Below are 17757 nucleotides of genomic sequence, written 5' to 3' on the forward strand. Positions count from 1 at the left end.
TCTAAAAAACCATAACATGTCTTCTAAGCAAAGAGTAATTGCTGAATTTGTTAAGTTTAAGAGGGGGTGTACTCATTTATGCTGTGCACTGTGTATATATATAGTGTGTGTGTGTGTTTGTGACCTCCGGGTCGCAGGTCTCGTTGACTCGTATGACGCTGCAGTCTCCCTGTGATGTGTTCATCGCCACCACCTTGTAGACAGGAGCACCTGATGTGGCCAGATATCTGAACACACGCTCAGTTAAAGATTCACAACATATGAAACGTGAAAACATGATGAATACACAATACATTCATACACACAATGACAAAAGCACAACACAATTACTAAACTTTAATTAAAACGAATTCATAAAATTCTCATTCAGAACTATAACACTATCTCAGTGCTACAAAATCACTGAGATAATTGGTGATGCATTCATTTGAAGTAGATCTATTGGTATTTATAACAAAATAAACATCTAAAAGTTATTTGGCTGTTTACATTTACATTGTTTCATTTGTTAGATGCTTTGATCTAGATCAGTTTACACTCGTGTGTGAAGGATACAGCGCTGTGATTCCCCAGTACGACACACACACCAACAGCAGCACAAACGTGACGATGGGATAGAAAAGTGTCGACATCATGTGACCCAACGCCCTGAAAACACACACACACACACATTTTTATTCACTCCTCAAGTCAAACTCATATAAACAGAAATGAAGAACAGAAACTTCTTTATTTCAATTCAAACATAAACATGATCATATGATTCATGTGATCAGTTTTAGATTCTGCTATGAGAATATTTCACATGTGTGAGCAATGCATGAGCACTAAGGTGTTTGTGTGTGTGTTTCTGGGCAAGTTTTGGCTAAAACTACTATGAGACGTCCTCACTAATAAAGTAAAACCAATGTGTGTGTGTTTATTTACTTGCTGGTCTCCTGAATAAGAGCAATGGCGATGAGAATACGAGTCCTCAGGAAGATCAACGCCAGCAGCAGAATGGCCTCGACGATACTCAGAATAATCACTACAACAGAGACAGAAAGAGCGTTACTACATTATAAATTAAATTAAATTAAATTAAATTAAATTAAATTAAATTAAATTAAATTAAATTAAATTAAATTAAATTAAATTAAATTAAATTAAATTAAATTAAATTAAATTAAATTAAATTAAATTAAATTAAATTAAATTAAATTAAAAATTATAAAATTTTGTGCTTTAAAATTTGGTGATCTGGTTGGTTTCACAATTGAAAAGGCTGAAGAAAAAAAAAATCACATAACATTTATTTCCCAAATATTCAGAGGCAGTTGAAATGAGAGTAAAAACTTTGGGAAATGGATGTTTAAAAAACATAAGGGCAACTTAAGGAAGAATATTTAAAAAATTAATGTTTATCTATCAAAGTGGTGAAATTGTGGGATGTCTGTAACAAGGAATTAAAAATGCATAGTTTACTTTGAAAATTAAAAAAAGAGTTATATATTTTTTTTAAAAGTTTTAAAATATATAATTCAAAATAAATAATAATTTGTAAATGAAACGTGAAACAATTTTAATGTGTTTATAAAGGTAATTTTAAGGTGTTTATAAAGGGAAATAAATCTTATCTTAAAGGGATCATATGATGCGATTTCAAGTTTTCCTTTCTCTTTGGAGTGTGTTTTGTTTTTGTATCTTTTGTATAGATTAAATTATTAGTGCAAGTGACACTTATTAAAAACAAAGGGTGAGAAAAAAATAAGCCTTCAAAATAAATAAGGCTTCAGTCTACACCTTTTTTTAGTTAATATATAAAATTATTATGGAATTTGAGTATGAGGACTAAGAGTAAAAAAATCTTGATTATGATCAAATTAATGTAAATGAAATGAAATAGTACATTAAATTAAATGTTATTTGTTTACTCCGTTTGTCCAATTTTATTTTGATTCATTTCTTCATTTCTCATTGTACACAGGTTAAATGTTTTGTCACGCACATGAAGCAGATTGAATTTAAAAGAGCAACTGAACTGAATTGATATGGTTCTAGAATTCCATTGAAACACAAAAGTACCAGCAATGATAAAAAACACAAAGTGCAGAGACTCACAGAAGGCCAGCCAGGTGTCTCGCACCTGCAGATAGACCTGCACATTAGTGGTGAAACCCACATTATTGAAGGTCAGGGTAGAGGTCGTCAAAGACATGTACTCATTATAACAGTACCAGATACCTGACAGAAAACAAGAATTATGACAGAGAAAAAAATCATCATCAGTGTTTTTAGTGTAAAACAAAATAAAAATGTAACTAAAATTAAAGACAGAAAATATAAAAATAAAATCTAATTCAAAATATTAACAAAAACTATACTAGCATATAAATGATCCTAAACAACACTGATCAGCACATCTCACAGTGGTGAAGTTACTGACTGACATTGTTGACATTAATCATTCATTAATCTTCAATTAAATAATGTGCAAACATAAGCAGCATTAGTGAACAAGTTTTCCACATCTAGTAAATTTATGAAGCAACAAAATCAAAGTCAAACTTAATAAATGTACTGTTTAAAGGTAGGGTGGGCAGTTTTGAAAGCATAAGATCCCACCCTCCCAGCAAATCTCTCTCCACAGAGAGCAGTTGTGGCCTAATGGTTAGAGAGTCGGACTTGTAACCCAAAGGTTGCAGGTTCGAGTCTCAGGTCCGGCAGGGATTGTAGGTGGGGGGAGTGAATAACCAGCGGTCTCTTCCACCCTCAATACCACGACTGAGGTGAGACCCTTGAGCAAGGCACTGAACCCCCAACTGCTCCCCGGGCGCCGCAACATTGGTTGCCCACTGCTCCGGGTGGGTGGGTGTGTGTGTGAGTGTGTGTGTATGTGTGTGTGTTCACTACTGTGTGTGTGTGCACTTGGATGGGTTAAATGCAAAGCACAAATTCCGAATATGGGTCGCCACACGTCACTTCACTTTTTCAAGCCACCAGCGACACGATGAGAGACGGCGTTGTGGAGGGTTGAATGCAATGCTGTCAGATTACCTCATGTCTCATTCACCGGTGAGAAAACATTACAATACAAAATGCATAATTATTACAATAATTAGCCTTCCATTCTCACTCGGCCTGCAATAGCGTAATGGCACGCGCTGATGGAGTATCATTTCTACACGATCAGGGTACGCGGAGGTATTCAAATATATACACTACCGGTCAAAAGTTTGGGATCAGTAAGACTTGTAATGTTTTTTAAAGAAGTCTCTTCTGCTCATCAAGGCTGCATTTATTTGATCAAAAATACAGAAAAAAAAGGGGGAGTGAATAACCAGCGGTCTCTTCCACCCTCAATACCACGACTGAGGTGAGACCCTTGAGCAAGGCACTGAACCCCCAACTGCTCCCCGGGCGCCGCAACATTGGTTGCCCACTGCTCCGGGTGGGTGGGTGTGTGTGTGAGTGTGTGTGTATGTGTGTGTGTTCACTACTGTGTGTGTGTGCACTTGGATGGGTTAAATGCAAAGCACAAATTCCGAATATGGGTCGCCACACGTCACTTCACTTTTTCAAGCCACCAGCGACACGATGAGAGACGGCGTTGTGGAGGGTTGGTTGCAATGCTGTCAGATTACCTCATGTCTCATTCACCGGTGAGAAAACATTACAATACAAAATGCATAATTATTACAATAATTAGCCTTCCATTCTCACTCGGCCTGCAATAGCGTAATGGCACGCGCTGATGGAGTATCATTTCTACACGATCAGGGTACGCGGAGGTATTCAAATATATACACTACCGGTCAAAAGTTTGGGATCAGTAAGACTTGTAATGTTTTTTAAAGAAGTCTCTTCTGCTCATCAAGGCTGCATTTATTTGATCAAAAATACAGAAAAAAAACAGTAATCTTGCAAAATGTTATTACAATATAAAATAATGGTTTCTATTTTAATATCATTTAAAATATAGTTTATTTCTGTGATGCAAAGCTGAATTTCCATCATCATTACTCCAGTATAAAGTGTCACATTATCCTTCAGAAATCATTCTAATCGGATAATATCATATGTATAATAAAGATATATATATATATATATATATATATATATATATATATATATTTCAAATAAATTTTATAACATTTTATATATACACACACACACACACACACACACACATTAATACTTTTAATTATATATATATAAAATACAAAATGTTATTAAATAATATTTAAGTCGAACTACTTTATAATGATTTATAAACTGGAATGTTACTGTTATGTTAGATGTTTAACTTGTGTTAAAAAGTCTATGAAAAAAATCTATAAAAATATAAAATATTATGGTGTATTCTTACAGGTAGGATAACCTCGGACCGAGGGACATGATTAGATGAACATTTTATGGTCCTATGCCGTCCACAGACAATATAAATACACATAAATACATGTCGACCACTTAACTTAGTGACTGCTATTGGGCTGTGAAGAGACTTTAAACCAGCATTACAAAAAATGTTTTTGAACCAAATCACCTACCCTGCCTTTAATAATAAGCGGTTTTGTGGAGCAACATTTTGTACCAGTGAGATTTCAGCAAATCTGACAACAATCAACAAAAAAAAACTACTGACAGAAAATACGTCAGATGCACAGATTGTGTCTCGTGGCTGGTTAGGACAATAACATGATGAACACGTCAGATATGTGATTTAGCACTTGATGTCCTACCTGGTTAGAAAAGAGTGTAACAAGTTAACAGAAGCATTTAAAAAACACACTGGTAAACTTACCGAAGGCGCCGACCGCCAGAACCCCGATGATGAGAACCCAGATGAGAACCGGCGCTGTGAAACGCAGCAGCAGCAGGAAGAGAACGCTGACCACCATCGCAATCACCAGACCACTGACACACACAGAGAGAGAAATCTAATTAAATATGACACAGACAAGATCACAGAACTTCATAATCAAGAATATAAAATCTGTCAAAATGTGCACGCTATTTCAAATATTTTAATATAGCTTAAATTGCAACAGTAATGAAAGTCTGATAATAGTTCATCAAAGAATGAAATAAAAAAGTTCAGACAAAATTAAAAAAATAAGAAACTACAAAGTAAATTGTATATTATATAAATTTAAATAATATTATATCATATATTTATAAATAAATTGATATTATATTAAATTTATTCAAAATGTAATATTTTAAATAAATGTTATCAAATGAAATACAAAAGAGCTGGACTCACGCTACGATCCATTGCCACGACTTGGCAAAGTCCTCGAAGATCCGCAGGCCGACGTCTTTGATGTTGAAGCTGTTGGTCAGGTCGCTGTGAACACAGACGCAGAGACGCGGGTGAGAATCACCAACAAAATAACCACCGTGTGCTCCAGCACCGACAGACCCGCGCGTCCCGGGGTGGAGAGCTGCTTTGTCCCTTTGTAAAGCTGGAGAGACTTTACAAAGCATTTGTCAAAGCTCACAAATGAAGCTCTGGAAGAAGCCACAGACGGACTAGAACCTCAAAATCCACTACAGCTACACGTCCTTCACCCTACAGAGAGACACAACACAGACAGACAGACAGACAGACAGACAGACAGACAGACGTCTACTGCTACACATGGACACTAACTGTCACTCACTTTGTCACCCCTCCAGCACTGGCAACAAGAGAGACACGCGTCAGTATCACACATACAGACATGCATTAATAACTGTATTTTGGGGAATAATGTGTTCTCAGAAGTGAGCTAATTTTGACAAAACCCCCATTTGTGGACATACTTGATTGTAAAAACAACATATAAAAGAATCAAATCATATATTCTTCAGTATAAAAAAGGTTAGTGTGTGGGATTGAGTCAGTCCCTAATATTTATAATTAGCTGTATAAAATAAAAGTCTATAGCATGTACCCATTTAGATTTAATATAATAATATGATTTATACAATCGTTCAGTGTTTTTGATCAGCTGATATCCGGTGGACATGATGGTCAAAAGCTGAATAATGCAAAACAGATTATCACAAATGAGATGGACCGAAATTGCTGATTTAATCTAATTAAATACAAAATTAAATAATTATTTTGTAAAAAATTATTGAAAACATATGTGTCAATATGTGTTAACCCCTGAAAAATAACATGGCAAGAAGAATTAAGCGCTTTGGTTAAACAGCGTTATTTTAGTATTATATATATTTTCATAATATTTATTAATATTTTAAATTTGCTTTTATTTTATTTTATACAGTCTTTTGTTATAAAGTTTTGCACAAGTTTTAGTCATTTTTTTAATATCTTGAGTTTTTTGTTGTTGTTTGAAGTATTCATATTTTATTTTATTTTAACTTCCTTTCAAATAAAAATAATTATTTTTAATAGTTTTAGTGTTAGTTATAATAACAACACTGCTGTTAATCAGCCAGTTATTAAACCTTTCTGTTAAACAGTGTTATTTTAGTATTGTTTACATACTATTAGAATTTTTATTAATTAATTGGCTTATATTTTCATATTTTCAGTTTTAAAAGTTTTTTTCATCTAATACTTATATATTTCTCAGCTTTTTTTAATTGAAAACTTTTTTTTAAGCTTTAATTTATTTTAGTTTTAGCAATTTAATACTTTCCCTTAATCTTATTTCATTTGGTTGCCAATACGACATTTCCTGCGGTTTTTAAGTTTAAATTTTTCATCTAATAATAATACATTTTATTTTATTTCAGCTTTATTTCAATTAATGAAAACTACTTTTAATTGTTTTAGTTAACAATAACAATAATCACTGTTGTTAATCAGCTGATAATCTCAAAATGACCAAATATTGATGAATCAGTCGACTACTAGTATGTAAATCAGGATGTTTAGTCCATAACAAGTATTGATATGTTAAGTTTATTAGTGTGTGTGTGTGTGTGTGTGTGTGTGTGTGTGTGTGTATATATATTTACCCTGTGGCATTCCTGATCGCTGCCAAAGTCTGATTTGCATCCAATCCAGGAAGAGTGAAGTTTGTGGGAATGTTACTGGGATTATACGCATTTCCTCCCAAACTGGGCAAACACCGGCCCAGCACTAGACAGACAGACAGACAGACAGACAGAAGATTGAGGACATCATAAAGATGAGTAAATCACATCAGTGACTCTATTCTTCATCTTCTGTCACTCACCAGAGGTTGTTGGCATGTAGAAAAAAGGACACAACTCTTTATTTACAATGTCCATAGCCGACTGAGAGAGAGAGAAATACAGAGACACCGAAAGGTGTAAGAAAACAACCACATTTGATCATTTTTCCTTATTAGATGACATACTTCCTCATTTACACAAACACACTCACATATCGAGTGCCTTGCAGCTGGAAGGACGGGACGCAGTACTCCTGTTTGAAATAATTGGCTGGGTTTGCACTTGGTGAGTGGGCGAGAGGAGACAAAATCCAGAACTCTGACGGACACGACTTCACACACACCTACAACAAACAAACACAAACATCACGATTCATGAAATATTGTTTTTTTTTCACAGCTCTGGATGCTTAAAAGAGTTTTCACTTCACTCAAGCACCAACTTTGTCACAGATGTTTCTCCTACAATTCCTTAGGAAAAATAAAACAGACACAAAACAGTCAATATCTGTCATATAATAAGAATTTAGAGCTATAAAATTAATGTTGAAAAATTACTATTTTAGTACATCACGTTACTAAATATAACTGAGAAGTGAAAAACTAAAATTGTGTGTGTGTGTGTGTGTGTGTGTGTATGTATGTGTATATGTATGTATGTATGTATATATGTATATATAAAATATACACATTCAGATACATTTTTATTTTATATGTTGAATTAGTTTTGTGTGAGTGTGTGTGTGTGTGTGTAAATATATCTTAATCACATTTCACATGTTTAATTCTTATTTCATATGCAGATATGTTACCCAATCATAGCAGTGGGTGTTTACATTGAAGTCTTAAAGGAGACACGCCCCTATTAAATGGAGTGTTCAAACCAAAGGGTCAAAAAGAACTTAGAAAACAGCCATTAGTTTCTAAATTATGACTGTTTTTGGTATGAAAATCTTATCAATAACATTATAAGTGGAGCTCAGGGAAAATGCTAAAAGAATTCAAATAAAGATCTGGTACCTGTGTGGTGGGACACTGGAGACCCTGCAGAGCTGCAGCCATGACGTTTGTCGCTGTGGCACATTTGATGATGTCGAAGTACATGACGCTGGGTTTGTCCCTGAGAGACAGACGGACATGAGCATCAAATGACTGAAACACACTGATGTTTGACTTCTCTAAAACGACTGACGACTGGCGAATCTCACTTGTTCTGTCCGATTCCACAGAACATTCCCGTGGAGTTCCTGGGATACAGCACATGTCGAGGATCTCCATACAGCCAGGCTACAGAAACAAACAATTTCACATGAAATACACACATCAACTATGTTAATTAGCAGAAGAAACATTTATTCTGCACTATTATATGAGAAGAGAACATGATTAATTTGTTTCATAATCTGAGCTGAATAATGACACTAGTGTCATCTGTAGAACTGCTTTACAGTTGAAATTTAATTAGTTTAATAATAAATTAACTTTGCAATACATGTTATTTTCCTGTCTATTGATGTAAATCTACTTTGAAACAATCTGTTTTCCATAAAACGCTATAGAAATAAATGTGACTTGACTTGCTGTGTTTATGAGTTTTTTTTAGACAGTTTGCTTCATGTTGTCCATAACAACACATCTGAACCGTGGTTCATTTTCACTGTAATGATTTAGTAAACTGTAACTGCTGATTGCAATTAGTTCTATGAAAACGTCCTTAGACTCTAATTAGTGTTTGGTTTGCTCTTCATTATCATCTCAGAGACAGTTTAATGAGACCTAACACACAATGACATGACAAAACTTTTCATTCAGTCACATTATTTTAACATAATGCAACATTTTATATCAATATAATATAATATAATATAATTGTGCACCTGTCTTTGAATATATTTTATCTATTCTGAAGAATCGACTCCCTTTCAATAATATAATATTTGTGCATCTGTCTTTTGTTTATATTTTATCTAGTGCAAAATTCAGAACTGAATTTTATCTCCCTTTCAATTCATGGAATTTGAATTGAATTGGCCACGGCAGGAAGTTGAATTGCAATTCTAAGAAAACAAACACAGGTAATGCATTCTGGGAAATGAAGTAGTCTTCTATCTTGGTCCACAAAAGGTCACTTCCATACATTCAAATTCAAATGCAGTTCCGCATTCTGTTTGCAACTGTAAACTCAGTACTTTAAATTGAATTAAAAAATTATAATTAAAATCCTACATTCCAAATGGAATTCTTATGGTTTCGATAGTTGAGTTGAGAAAAGAAATGAAATAAAATGTAAAATGATTAATTAATAAGGAAAATTTCTAAAGTATTTTATGTTGTTGTTGTTGTTGTTTGAGGGTTAATGTTAGGGTATGGCAATTATAATTAGTTTTACATCAAAACATATTCAGATTTTACATTTTAAGAGTCAAATGAACTTGTGTCTGTGTGTTTTCTACTTTCAGCAGAAACAATCACATTGAGTTACCCATAACCCCTTGCCCTCTCCAGTATTTACATATTGCACATTATGGGAGGCAGACCGAGTTCAATTTCCATATTGCTTTCAGGTCAAAGTAAACACAGCGCCAATACACACAGAGTTCACAGTATGTGTGTGCCTGTGTGCTGAACAGCGATGAGAGATAGACAGAGACAGGAAGACACAATAACAGATGATCAGACAGATAGACACAAAAATGGAGAAATGAACTTACCCAGAATTCCTACCACAATGTAACCGGCGATGACCAGCATGAACAGAACGCAGCATATGATGTCTGTACAGCTCCTACAGACACACAAGACACAAGCACACACCTTACAAAACCACTCCAGATCATAATTCACCACAAATTCAAAAGAAAGACAAAATTGTGCATTTTTTTTAGAACCGTTAAAGGAATAGTTCACCCAAAAAAAAAAAAAAATTAGCTGAAAATGTACTCATCCTCCCCTAATAAAAAAATAATATATTTAAAACATATTTACTTCATACTAAGTATAGTTCAAATCTTTTGACATATTTACCGACATATCGCTCGAGACTTACTGATATAAAAATTATAATTAAACTTTATTTGGAGTATACTTATGCACAATGCACATTTCTTAATATTAAGCCTAAAATGTGTTTTAATGTCACTATTGATGAGGATTGTATGATCTTTGAATAATATCCGTCTTTAAATGCAAGATATTTAAAGTGTACCTAAAGTATACCTGCAATAGTTCCACTTTAGCACAATCAAATATACTTCAGTATGTCTTTAGTTGGACTTCAGCACTACTTCCGCACAATTACTGTGCATTAAGTACAAAATTAGTTGTTCCAATTTAGCAGACTTTAAGTATACCAGTTTAGTACTATTGCAGAGTATTTTTAGTAAGTACATAAATATGTGAATGTATTTGTAGTACACTTAGCATGAAATAAATGTATTTCAAATACATTTTAGTATATTTATTTTTCACCAAGGTCAGGCCATGGAAGATGTTGATAAGTTTGTTTATTCATCAGTATAGATTTGGAGAAATGTAGCATTACAACACTTGCTCAAATGTCTAATGGATCCTCTGCAGTGAATGGGTGCCGTCAGAATGAGAGTCCAAACAGCTGAGAAAAACATCATTTGAAAAACATCCATTGCTGAGCAAGTGTTGTAATGCTAAATTTCTCCAAATCTGTTCTGATGAAGAAGAAGAAAAAAACACTTAATTTTTCTATTTTAATTTTAATTTTTGGGTGAACTATTCCTTTAAGATGTTTTTGCATTATTACAATTACACATGAAATTATCATATTATTATGTTATATTACCTAATTTATAGGCTACTGAAAAAAATGTAAATGTAAAAAATTAAAATGAGAATTATTATAAATATAGAATAATTACAAAACTCAAGAGATAAAACATACTGTTATGAAACTAGCATCACAATGCAAAAAACAGGCCTTTTCTTCAAATCAAAATATAATTGGTCATTTTTTCTTTTGATTTTGTGGACATACATTCATGAGATTGACACATACGCACCTGTTGTGAATAGGGCCAGTGAATGTGGGGTCAAACTGAGTTGGTTCACCTGAAAAACAAGCAGAGTTTAGATCGGTGGTCAGTGTGTGCCAATGATGAGTGTTTATTGGTGGTGTTACACATCGTAGATTCTCAGTCAGACACTCATAATGGATCTCTACAGAGTGTGACCTGCCATATTTGTATCCACATAATTTTTTTTTTGGGTTTGATTGTTTGCTTTGATAAACCAGTTTAGCAGGAACTACAAATCAAAAGAAAACCATTCATGAAAGTGAAGTATTTGGCTTCCTTCATAAAACATTTAGTTCCCACTGAATGGCAGTAATGCAGGTGCAGAAACACCAGTGTTATTTCACTATCATTGAGATATTATAGTTTTTATCAATAGTTTGAAGTTCTTTTGTGTGTTATATTTTTCATCGTCATTTTAGTTTTAGTTAAAGTTTTCGAATTTTGTTCTGTGTTTTTGTAATTTTTTTTTGTTTTAATATAGTTTTATTCATTTTTTTCTGTTTTCGTTATTTTAGTACATCATTTTAGTACATTTAGTACAGAAATCATTTGTCATACTTAAATGTATCAATCAATCACTAAGTATGAGTCAAATAAAATAGACTGTTTAAGTTCAAATGTAAGTGACTGTATAAGGCACAGTGTATATTTTATGTGCTGCAATTAGTCATTATTTATTTGGACTTTTTCGCCATTTTTAATCATCTTTAGCTTCTTTGCCCTTCATTTTAAATGGTCCTGCGGTGTGACAATTTGTACAATTATAAAATACTGCTTGCAGACTACATATTTAGTCATTTTAAAAATGAATTTTAAAGGGGTCATATGATGCGATTTCAATTTTTCCTTTCTCTTTGGACCACACATTGCATTACACCAAATAGACAAAATAATAGTCTTTTTAGCAACGTCATATGACCCCTTTAATGATTATTTCTAACAAGTATTTTAGATGGAGTTTGTGATGTCATGTGTGACTGCCTGTTAGTCGTCTGTGAGGGTTTGTTGCCTGGCAGCTGTAGTGTTTCATGTTACTTTAATGCCACACATGGGTATTAAACCGTCTAATACAAACACTGAAGCTTTTCTACCCTTTAAACAGGAGAGGAAAAAAGAGACAGATGGAATAAAAAAGGGGATGATTTGAATATCATTTGAATTCAAAGATGGAGCCAAACTGCAGACACAAACTAATCATGAGTGTTTCTGTACACTTCCTCTCATGAAACCTGCTGATCAGGACGGGCGCTTCGTGTGACCGGATCTTCAGGATGTTCCTGAATATCATCATTTACTGAGCATGACTCTGATCATGCTGCATATGAGCGTTTGTGTTCATGTCCACATGTACACCCATGATCATTTACTAGAGATGCTTTTTTTTCATGCATTTCAATTTAATTCTGTGTCAACTCAACTCAAGTTTCTGAGATTCAACCTGAGATTCTGAGCCAGATTACAGGGGGGTAAAAATGACTTCAGAAAGATGGCAGCATCATTGTGTTATTTTTACACAGATATTGGAGGGGTCTGTTAGTTAAATCTGTTGACTTTAGCAATCTGGTAACAATTTACAATAAGGTTCCATTAGTTAATGTTAGTTAATATGTATTAACTAACATGCAATGAACAATACATTACAGTATTTATTCATCTTTGTTCATGTTAGTTAATGAAAATATAGTTGTTCGCTGTTAGTTCATGTTAATTCACAGTGCATTAACTAATGTTAACAAGCACAACTTTTGATTTTAATAATGCATTAGTAAATGTTGAAATTAACAAGAACTAAGATTAATAAATGCTGTAGAAGTATTGTTCATTCTTAGTTCATGTTAACTAATGTTAACTAATGAACCTTATTGTAAAGTGTTACCAGCTATCTCTGTTGCATTATGTGCCAACGGTGGCCGTTCAAAAATGGCAAAAAGCACTTTTCACATTTTTTTTGTCCTGTAACTCAAGAAGTACTAAAGATGTCTCTATGTCCTTTTAGATTTTTGGTACCTTCGTTTTCAAGGCCCTTTATGTTTCATGGCTCCATGTGCAAATTGTTGGTTGAAAACCAAATGTGGATCACTTTGCATGCAGTTGATGTTTTTATTTTAAAGATGAATGTCTGAAGAACAAATAATGTACAAACTAGAATTATATCTTATTTCCCTCTATCAAAACAATTGCATAGAACAGGGGTCACCAAACTCAGTCCTGCATAGTTTAGCTCCAACTTGCCTCAACACACCAGCCTTCCAGTTTGGTGACCCCTAGCATAGAACATACAGTTCTCTGAATGCTAAAAAACTTTCTTTTTGTTCAAGGTTTGTGTTCCTGTAACTCAAGAAGTGTTAAAGATATCTCAATATGATTTTAGATTCTGGTTCTTAAGAAACCTTTCTTTTGACATCTTCATTTTTAAGGCCCTATATGGTTCATTCCTAGCGATATGGGGATCTCAATGCAGCGCCGTGTCCAAATTGTTGAATTTTTACCCATTTTCAATGGTTGAAGACCAAACGTAGTAACTTTGCATACAGCTGTTACTCATACGCTTATGGGACTTAACAAAAGCAAAGTCTTTGAATGAAAAATTTAATTCTCATCAACAAGTACAAAATATTACCATAAGCTAAACTCATAGTTAATAGTAGTAATGTTAATGCGCAAGTTGCTTATTATTTTGTAGATGTAATGGTTGTATTTAAAATGAAAGCAGTTCATCAGTCAAGCTGATGAAAAAAAATCATTAGATTGATCGCAATAAATTATTTGTGTTAATCTAACTACTCAGTGGCTTCTTCAATGCAAGTCTGTTGAAGACTGTATGTGAGTTTAATATCTGGATGTCCACGCATCTAAACACAATGCAACATAAAACATGTTCAAAATGTTGACATGAGCCAGAAATACAAGAGCTGACTGGTCTCAGGTCCTGTAGACAAATTCTTTGATCCTAAACATGCATCTTTCTTGTAATTACTTAAATGAGTTACTCTGTAAGCGTGTAAAAAAAAATTACTTGCTTTGTTAACTTAAGGCACACGATTAAGTGATGCTGTAAATGAGTATGAATGGAAGAAGTCACAACAAAAAAGCAGGAAACTTATTCTTTAAAGCTCTGTGTGACTCATGAGCCCACAGACGTGTGTTTAACACCAAGATATACAGCATTAAATCAACCACAAACACCTCAGCAAATATTAATAAACCACAACAACTTGCAACTAGAAAGTCAAACTAGTTTTGCATGGCTTTTCTCAACTCTAAAAATATATGCAACACCACACAAAAGTTTGGGTTTGTAAGATTAAATGTTTTTGAAAAATCTTTTTTGCTCACTAAGGCTGCATTTATTTGATCAAAAATACAGTAATACAGTAATATAGTGAAATATTATTATTATTTAAAATAACCGTTTTCTATATAAACATATGTAAAATGTAATTTATTCCTTTAAGTCAAAGCTGAATTTTCAGCATCATTACTCCAGTCTTCAGTGTCACATGATACTTCAGAAATCAATATGCTGATATGCTGCTCAAGAAACATTTCTGATTATTATCAATGTTGAAAACAGTTGTGCTGCTTCAGATTTTTTGTGGAAACTGCCATACATTTTATTTTTCAGGATTCTTTGATGAATAAAAAAGTTCAAAAGAACAGCCTTTATTTGAAAAAGAAGTCTTTGTAAAACTATAAATGTTTTTACTGTCACTTTTGATCAATTTAATGCATCCTTGTTTCAAAAAATAAATAAATAGATAAAATAAATAAATAAAAACCTATACTGACCCCAAACTTTTGAATGGTACAGTATGTTTAAAGGAATAAAAATTGTGTGACATGGGAGCAAAAATCATGCCAGACCAACCTGTTTCTCAACAATTCAGTGTACAATCCAGTATCACATTACACTCAACACACACACACACACACACACACGGTTATTTGCCTTTAGGACACAGAACATGTTCGCTGTCAGAGACATTTACAGCATCTTGTAAAAGAAAGGCTATAGATTTTATGTGTGGTTTTATGTGGAGTTCATTGTGTGAAGCATTACAGGGGCTTACAGTAAACCACACACACACCCTGATCAGAGATCACACACATGCTTACAAGTGTACCAAGAATAGACAGCAATGAACTACAATGAATTACAATAATTCTGTAGAATTTTGTAGGAAACAACAGGAAACCTGAGCTAATTTGCAAAAAAAAAAAAAAAACTAGGTCAGTAGTTGAAAGCTGAACCTCATCTTCTTTGAGCTATAGTTTTAGGATGAAACTGCCTCGAGATGTGAATGAAACCTGGCAAACCTCCCTTCTCAATGTCAAAAATTATTCATAAATGAAGTAATGTTCTGTTCAGTTTTCTTTTAGGGTGTGGGTTAGTCTGTAGTTATTTTAATTAACTTAAGAGTTGTGATGAAACGGAAGTAGCAATAGATCTTTTTTTCTTGTATGGCACCTACATCTGTTTAAAATGGATTTAGAAAAATTGTAGGGAGGAGACTTGTTTCTATTTGTCGGTTGTTGATTGGATATTGAGATGTGTGCGTGGCACTCCAAAAATATATGTGAGCCTGCAGATGATTGTAGGAAAGAGGCGGGGTTTAGGAGAACAAAATGATTGGAGAAGTCCTGCATACGTCATCAGAGAGAGGTCTGTCATTTCACCAGAAGATTTAGTTAAAAAAAATATATAAGGTTAAAAATGGAATAAATGTAAAAAATGAAATGTGCATAGAGGAATCGTTCAGAATAAGATCAATAACATGCATTTAGATAACAGATAGTTTGAATTGTCATTTCACGCCAACTTTAATTTGGGGGGGGGGGGATCTGACAAAATCTCCCTTTGAAGACATTTGGGGTGTAATTTGAAAATTGTTTCATAAATAAAGCAAATACTTTTTCTTTTCTTTTTTTTTTTAAGGCAAGACACTAGAAGCAAAAACATTGTTTTTTCATGCACTGGTTAATTTTGAGATTTTGGGCTATGTTACTTTTCATAGTGGAAAGAAAACATGCAATAAACATGTAATAAACAAGTACATTTTTATTTTATTGCACTTTATATGTTTGCATCTGTAGATTTCAGTTGAAATACATATCTTTAAAGGCTGTGAGTTTTTTCTCCTCCAGTTCAGCGGTACTTATATACTTTACAGTTTGATTCTATTTGATTCTATTTTCTGAAGGTTTTTAGGGGTTTGTTAATATACATTTCCCCTGACTTTAAACAACATTTTTCTGATTTATGGAATAAAAGGAGATATCCAAAATCACCTCTAATATGTTAACAAAATTAAACAATTTTGAAAGATTGGTTTTATCCAGTATTCACATTTATGTTCTGGAATTGTATGCAAATATGTGCATATTTAATTAGATGAAGCATCATTTGCATATTTAAACATATACATGCATTTTTACATGCATATTTAAAACTTGTAATACAAACAATGTTTGCAATTCTTAATGTGATCAATCAACTTGGGAAGTATGGTGAAAACGTTTGGTTATTATTATTTTTTGATTGGTTATTTACTTTTTTTTTTTTTTTACTCTATCCGCCTGGGGTGCCTTGCCATAAAATGCGAAAATGTTTCCTTAAAGTAAGGGTTAATGAGTGGGTGAGATTAAAACTAGCTTTATATACAGCATAAACAAAAGTGTTGTGGTGTGTGTGTGTGTGTGTGTGTGTGTTATCATATCTTTCAGAAATTATTTCCACACTCCAAAAAAAAAAAGAAAAACAGCTATTAAATGCTAAAATGACATTAGCTGTTCTAAAACACACTATGCGTGTGAGAATGTGCGTGTGTTTATGAATATTTGATTCTTCCTGTTTTAAATGTTGACCAACAGGCTTGTTATCCAGTGACTGAACCTCCAAGAAATGTCTTATCTCCAGCATTCTCTTATACTGACGCACACTGGGTGACCAGGAAGGAAACATACCCACGATCGACTGACATAAACACCACAGATCAGAGTAAAACACGTCTCTTTCCTGTTTCTCAAACGTACACAGGAAAAAGAGCATTGAGACATTTGTATGTTGAAACAACGATGAGAAGTCATACTCCAATGCTCAAGAATGACTTCTTTATCCATTAAGGCATCATAAAGCAGGTATATGTTTTTTTTTTTTTTAACTATCAAGGCATCGTAAAGATTGACATCTGAGCTAATGGTTTGAGCTGTGACTTCACAACAGCATCTCAGACAGTGAAGTCTCTGATCAGACTGCAGATATTGTCCTGTCAGAATGAAGGGTGCAGAATGATCAGTTTTTACAGGTTTGGAGCGTTTATGTCGGTTTAATATAAGGGCTGGATCAGGTTCACAAGCTCACCCTTTAAAAAAAAAACAAGCCATTGTTTGCAAGAGTCACTGTGAATACACACGTTTACTTTATACTTAACTAAAGGATATGCCATTAACATTTTTATTAATATTATTTTTAATTATCACAGACCACCAAAAAAAAGTCATCCTAAACACATGGATAAAGATTTTAAAAACTCTCTCTCTGTATGCATATATAGAGAAACATAAAATTTGTTAAT

The 17757-nt window shown here is 33.4% G+C and overlaps 1 protein-coding gene across 1 annotated transcript in view; it reads right to left on the reverse strand.

The window, feature by feature from the left end:
• Positions 1–17757, reverse strand: part of slc44a4 (solute carrier family 44 member 4) — a 32850-nt gene that overhangs the window by 14356 nt on the left and 737 nt on the right. Inside the window, exons 2-13 of the mRNA XM_016567453.1 lie at positions 11168–11216; positions 9848–9921; positions 8345–8423; positions 8157–8256; positions 7349–7480; positions 7179–7239; positions 6958–7081; positions 5246–5329; positions 4784–4896; positions 2101–2223; positions 928–1027; positions 556–648 (exon numbers count right to left, since the gene is read on the reverse strand). Coding sequence (XP_016422939.1) covers positions 556–648; positions 928–1027; positions 2101–2223; positions 4784–4896; positions 5246–5329; positions 6958–7081; positions 7179–7239; positions 7349–7480; positions 8157–8256; positions 8345–8423; positions 9848–9921; positions 11168–11216 — 1132 coding nt within the window. The remainder of the gene's footprint in view (positions 1–555; positions 649–927; positions 1028–2100; positions 2224–4783; positions 4897–5245; positions 5330–6957; positions 7082–7178; positions 7240–7348; positions 7481–8156; positions 8257–8344; positions 8424–9847; positions 9922–11167; positions 11217–17757) is intronic.

This window comes from Sinocyclocheilus rhinocerous, unplaced genomic scaffold, assembly GCF_001515625.1.
Source record: "Sinocyclocheilus rhinocerous isolate Xijiao unplaced genomic scaffold, SAMN03320098_v1.1 scaffold422, whole genome shotgun sequence".
In the NCBI taxonomy this organism is placed as follows: Eukaryota; Metazoa; Chordata; class Actinopteri; order Cypriniformes; family Cyprinidae; genus Sinocyclocheilus; species Sinocyclocheilus rhinocerous.